At 41.6% G+C, this 6,616-nt stretch overlaps 1 protein-coding gene across 1 annotated transcript in view; it reads left to right on the top strand.

The window, feature by feature from the left end:
* Nucleotides 1-3,958: 3,958 nt before the first annotated feature.
* The window catches only part of LOC103375730 (C-type mannose receptor 2-like), a gene marked incomplete at its 3' end in the record, with an annotated part of 5,317 nt that continues 2,659 nt past the window's right edge, over nt 3,959-6,616 (top strand). Inside the window, exons 1-3 of the mRNA XM_008306045.1 lie at nt 3,959-3,991; nt 6,163-6,278; nt 6,380-6,528. Of these exons, the coding sequence (XP_008304267.1) occupies nt 3,959-3,991; nt 6,163-6,278; nt 6,380-6,528 (298 nt within the window). The remainder of the gene's footprint in view (nt 3,992-6,162; nt 6,279-6,379; nt 6,529-6,616) is intronic.

Below are 6,616 nucleotides of genomic sequence, written 5' to 3'. Positions count from 1 at the left end.
TTATCAGCTGAGGAGCCAGATATTCCCCTCAGGAGCTGGTAGAGACCAAAACCGGAGCTGAACAACAGCGGCAACTTATAATATTCTCTTTGAAACTTTTCCTATTTGTGATTTCCATATAGGAGAGATCTGGATGTTTTGCTACTTATGTCCCCAGAGACGCTCAGGCCAACATGTCAGTGGTTTTGTATGATAAAGTCAAAGCAGTGAGACGATTCCCACCCACAAATATTCCACATACTGCTTGTTTTCAAATGATGGAAGCCATGTGGTTGAAAATAATGTTTGGATTGTTCTGAAGAGGGGGAAAGAAAACCTGTAAATGACATGACTGCTAGTGCGTGCCAGCTGCCGCATGTTGCGTGTAGCATGACGGGGAACATGCAGTCTGTGTTTTGGTGATGTTTTGACTGTACGGGAAGGCCAGGAAAGGGTGTCAGGGAGTTGTGAGTTTCAACAGATCAAGCCTCTGGAGCAGCTGTAATCTTTGAGGTTTCTGTCCAGATGCCAGACGTGGTTGTGCAAAAAAAAAAAAAAAAAAAAAAGCCCGAGGTCGGGTTTATTCGCACGAAACTGTACATGGCCCCGATTCTCACTGTCATTCTCATGCAAAATCTCACCCCTTCTGAGCGCTGGCTGCCTTCTACGTCTGTACACGTCTACAGCGCATGAGCTGGCAGCAGGGAGTCAAGCCAGGGAAAAGTTATTTGTGTATGCCTGGACTTGTTCTTTTCACTCTGCAATTGAGATACTGACAGCTTTTAGAAGTGAACTGTCTTAACTGTAAATAATACTATAATTTAGATGTGTTTCATCAAAGAAAAGAGACACCAGTTCTGATTTTATAGCCATAAAAGGTTTGATATTGTCGGTCAGGTTTTGGTCTTTACCTTGACGTCGTTCTTATACATGTTAACCCAAGTAAGTGGTGCTACTGAAACACATTTAAATGCCTATTTCAGAATTGTACAAATAGCACGCTGTCAAATTCAAGTCAAATGACACACTCCTCAGGATTGTAATTTCCACTTTTTTCTTCTTTACAAACGCCTGTGTGATTTTGTGCTCTGGATAGTTCTCATGCTGTAATATTCCTCTTCTTCAAATTTCTGCAGACTGGAAATCATCTTGTCAGCCAGTATTTTGGTTTAAATACAGGCTTTCATGGTGCGTCTATAAATTTCCGAGCTTCACTGTCAGGACTTTGCCTTCACTGTGGTGGTCCTGGGCAGGATCGCACCAAAAATGTTGGACTCCGTCTGAGCTGAACAAATTTATCTTAGTTGTGCTGACCACAGAATGCGCTCCCAAATGTTCACCAGGCTTTTTGTCATGTAATTTAGCAAGTTTCATGATGCAGTTTTGTACCAAACTGGAAGTTTTTTTTTTCGAGAGCACCACCCATAAGGGTTGACATTGTACGTTGCCATTTGCACTGTCTGAGCTGTCACAGAAACTCTGATTTCCATTGATAACCCCTGTACCAAGTCTGAAGCATTTGCCCGACTGGTTTAGAGCTACATTGTGAAAGTAGTTGACTGTCTGTGGAGTCATTTCAGGACGGCGACCACTGCAGCTCTGATTAGTGGTGCTATGACTCCTTCTATACCTCCTGATTACTGCTGTGCTTCAACTGAGTTTGAGTTTTCTGCATCCTTTTCCATCTTTGTGCAATCTCACAACCAGATTTTTCTGCTTCTTGTCCATGTGGAGCCATGATGAAGACATGCAGATAGACACAGCCAAAGTTCACTTTTTCCCACCATATTCACACAATCAGGCTTATTAGAAATCACAGTGAGATTCACTTTTTCTACTTCATTTTCAATTGAGTCTTTATCAAGAATTAGTTTTTTTTTAATCTTCCATAAGAGGAAATACTGTAGTGTAGTAAGTAATGCAGCTATTGAAAGGTGATTCCCTGTTGAATCATTTGACATTTAAGTGATGTTGTTCGTGACTCATGAGTCTGACTCACTTGATATTTAGGCATATCCTTACATTTACAAAACATTTTTTTGAAAAATTCTGCATGATTTTTTTTCCTTATGTGCTTTGATGCACAGTCATATCTGGACTTGGACTGTTTTTGGTGTTTTTTTTGAGTTGCACAGCCTTGTCGCTATTTGACTGGTTGCATTTTTTTGTCGATACTTCTTTTCTGGTGGTCTCCTTTTCTGACTCTAAGTGAACTTGCTTGTTTCATGACATCCGTTCTGTTGCATAGATGCCGTGTATTGGAACCGCAAATGCTTGTTCCTCTATGATAAACAGAAAGGATGGAGCTAAATAAAATATTAAATGCTGCATGTATATTTTTGTTCACTCTACTTTCCACTTCTCACTAAACTCCTCTGCTCTCCTCTCAGGGCTGGAAGTGGCACAGTCCAGCTTGTTACTGGGTGGGCGAAGATCTTTTCACTTTCGATGAAGCCAAAAAGGCCTGTGAGGACCAAAGCGCCGCCCTTGTTACCATCACTAATAGGTGGATACAGCACACGCACAGTACCTCGAAATGATTGAAGGAAATCGCAGCGTGTTCTGTCAATGCTGCCTCCCCCAAAAACCTCTGTTTTGTCTTTAAAGGTTCGAGCAGGCCTTCGCCAACAGCCTGGTGTTCGGCCGCTCTGGAGATTCCTTCTGGATCGGCCTCCGTAATCAGGGCAGCGGCGGCTCCTTCCACTGGCTTAGCGGAGATGAAGTTTCTTACACCAACTGGAACAGAGATCAGCCAGGTAGGCCACAGACGTACGGCTGGTTACCACATGACCAGGTGTTGAACCTAGTTGTCAAACTATCAGATATATTGAAGATCAGCTTTACNTAAATATTCACCGTTATTTCTTATCATGTCATTGATTTATAATCTGCAATATTAAAAAAGTAGATCGAATAATCTGTAAATATAGGTTGAAAAATGAAAAAGAAGGCATTATGAAAAATCCCATCTTTGAGTCCATATTAACAAAAAATAAATAAATAATGCCGGGGTCAAGGAGTGATATTTTCTGCACCATGTAGCTACACAAAATAAAACATATAGAATACTTTTTAATATCAAATACTTGGTCACAAGAATTCAACATTTCTGTTGAGCTTTCAGAACCGATTGAACAGATATGATAAGCTGTACCACAAAAGCAAAAGATATTTCAATATAATTTCCCTCATCCATAATCAGAGTCTGTTTGAAGTACTTGTCAGATATTCCAGATGAGAAATAACTGTGCAGAATCCAGGCTTTTATCTGTAGTAGTTTAAGAAATTGTCATTTAAGCACTGAATCCAAATTTGAATGTGCGAAAAAACCTGCTGAAGTGGAGAAATTGGCATAAGAATGTTATCTCAAAAGGTTTTTAATATTACAAGCTAAAATTTCGCAAAAATCTTGAAGATTTTCAGGCAAATCAGAGGTGGTGGAGTAGAAGTTCTTGTGAAAAAGTGATGATTTGAGGTGGAATGACCCAACAGCACAGTACCGCCTGGATGCCAGCATTGACCAACACAACTGACTGCATCAAAAGCCTAAACAAATTCAAAAGACGCAACTACCAGATCCCAAAAGTTGCAGAAAGTCACCGGAAACCACAAGTCACTCACATCTACAGCTTCCCTTAGCGTTACAGCTTTTTCCAGCAAGTTTCTGCTCACTTTTTAGCAGCCTGAAACTCTTAGTTCACTCTCGCTGCCCTCATGGATTTGTCCTCCACAAAAAAAAAACTCTCTTCTGCACAAACCGGCAGACAGACACAGTTAGCGACGAGCTGGTGAACTTTGGAGAGCATTTATCAGCTGAGGAGCCAGATATTCCCCTCAGGAGCTGGTAGAGACCAAAACCGGAGCTGAACAACAGCGGCAACTTATAATATTCTCTTTGAAACTTTTCCTATTTGTGATTTCCATATAGGAGAGATCTGGATGTTTTGCTACTTATGTCCCCAGAGACGCTCAGGCCAACATGTCAGTGGTTTTGTATGATAAAGTCAAAGCAGTGAGACGATTCCCACCCACAAATATTCCACATACTGCTTGTTTTCAAATGATGGAAGCCATGTGGTTGAAAATAATGTTTGGATTGTTCTGAAGAGGGGGAAAGAAAACCTGTAAATGACATGACTGCTAGTGCGTGCCAGCTGCCGCATGTTGCGTGTAGCATGACGGGGAACATGCAGTCTGTGTTTTGGTGATGTTTTGACTGTACGGGAAGGCCAGGAAAGGGTGTCAGGGAGTTGTGAGTTTCAACAGATCAAGCCTCTGGAGCAGCTGTAATCTTTGAGGTTTCTGTCCAGATGCCAGACGTGGTTGTGCAAAAAAAAAAAAAAAAAAAAAAGCCCGAGGTCGGGTTTATTCGCACGAAACTGTACATGGCCCCGATTCTCACTGTCATTCTCATGCAAAATCTCACCCCTTCTGAGCGCTGGCTGCCTTCTACGTCTGTACACGTCTACAGCGCATGAGCTGGCAGCAGGGAGTCAAGCCAGGGAAAAGTTATTTGTGTATGCCTGGACTTGTTCTTTTCACTCTGCAATTGAGATACTGACAGCTTTTAGAAGTGAACTGTCTTAACTGTAAATAATACTATAATTTAGATGTGTTTCATCAAAGAAAAGAGACACCAGTTCTGATTTTATAGCCATAAAAGGTTTGATATTGTCGGTCAGGTTTTGGTCTTTACCTTGACGTCGTTCTTATACATGTTAACCCAAGTAAGTGGTGCTACTGAAACACATTTAAATGCCTATTTCAGAATTGTACAAATAGCACGCTGTCAAATTCAAGTCAAATGACACACTCCTCAGGATTGTAATTTCCACTTTTTTCTTCTTTACAAACGCCTTTACAAATTTTGTGCTCTGGATAGTTCTCATGCTGTAATATTCCTCTTCTTCAAGTTTCTGCAGACTGGAAATCATCTTGTCAGCCAGTATTTTGGTTTAAATACAGGCTTTCGTGGTGCGTCTATAAATTTCCGAGCTTCACTGTCGGGACTTTGCCTTCACTGTGGTGGTCCTGGGCAGGATCGCACCAAAAATGTTGGACTCCGTCTGAGCTGAACAAATTTATCTTAGTTGTGCTGACCACAGAATGCGCTCCCAAATGTTCACCAGGCTTTTTGTCATGTAATTTAGCAAGTTTCATGATGCAGTTTTGTACCAAACTGGAAGTTTTTTTTTTCGAGAGCACCACCCATAAGGGTTGACATTGTACGTTGCCATTTGCACTGTCTGAGCTGTCACAGAAACTCTGATTTCCATTGATAACCCCTGTACCAAGTCTGAAGCATTTGCCCGACTGGTTTAGAGCTACATTGTGAAAGTAGTTGACTGTCTGTGGAGTCATTTCAGGACGGCGACCACTGCAGCTCTGATTAGTGGTGCTATGACTCCTTCTATACCTCCTGATTACTGCTGTGCTTCAACTGAGTTTGAGTTTTCTGCATCCTTTTCCATCTTTGTGCAATCTCACAACCAGATTTTTCTGCTTCTTGTCCATGTGGAGCCATGATGAAGACATGCAGATAGACACAGCCAAAGTTCACTTTTTCCCACCATATTCACACAATCAGGCTTATTAGAAATCACAGTGAGATTCACTTTTTCTACTTCATTTTCAATTGAGTCTTTATCAAGAATTAGTTTTTTTTAATCATCCATAAGAGGAAATACTGTAGTGTTCAACTTAGAAGTAATGCAGCTATTGAAAGGTGATTCCCTGTTGAATCATTTGACATTTAAGTGATGTTTTTCATGAGTCATGAGTCTGACTCACTTGATATTTAGGCATATCCTTACATTTACAAAACATTTTTTGAAAAATTCGGCATGATTTTTTTGTCTTTACGAGTACTTTGATGCACAGTCATATCTGGACTTGGACTGTTTTTGGTGTTTTTTTTGAGTTGCACAGCCTTGTCGCTATTTGACTGGTTGCATTTTTTTGTCGATACTTCTTTTCTGGTGGTCTCCTTTTCTGACTCTAAGTGAACTTGCTTGTTTCATGACATCCGTTCTGTTGCATAGATGCCGTGTATTGGAACCGCAAATGCTTGTTCCTCTATGATAAACAGAAAGGATGGAGCTAAATAAAATATTAAATGCTGCATGTATATTTTTGTTCACTCTACTTTCCACTTCTCACTAAACTCCTCTGCTCTCCTCTCAGGGCTGGAAGTGGCACAGTCCAGCTTGTTACTGGGTGGGCGAAGATCTTTTCACTTTCGATGAAGCCAAAAAGGCCTGTGAGGACCAAAGCGCCGCCCTTGTTACCATCACTAATAGGTGGATACAGCACACGCACAGTACCTCGAAATGATTGAAGGAAATCGCAGCGTGTTCTGTCAATGCTGCCTCCCCCAAAAACCTCTGTTTTGTCTTTAAAGGTTCGAGCAGGCCTTCGCCAACAGCCTGGTGTTCGGCCGCTCTGGAGATTCCTTCTGGATCGGCCTCCGTAATCAGGGCAGCGGCGGCTCCTTCCACTGGCTTAGCGGAGATGAAGTTTCTTACACCAACTGGAACAGAGATCAGCCAGGTAGGCCACAGACGTACGGCTGGTTACCACATGACCAGGTGTTGAACCTAGTTGTCAAACTATCAGATATATTGAAGATCAGCTTTAC

This window comes from Stegastes partitus, unplaced genomic scaffold, assembly GCF_000690725.1.
Source record: "Stegastes partitus isolate 25-593 unplaced genomic scaffold, Stegastes_partitus-1.0.2 Scaffold2826, whole genome shotgun sequence".
Lineage (NCBI taxonomy): Eukaryota > Metazoa > Chordata > Actinopteri > Pomacentridae > Stegastes > Stegastes partitus.
The sequence above is the reverse complement of the archived record's forward strand: the minus strand, read 5'-3'. Positions and strand labels throughout refer to the sequence as shown.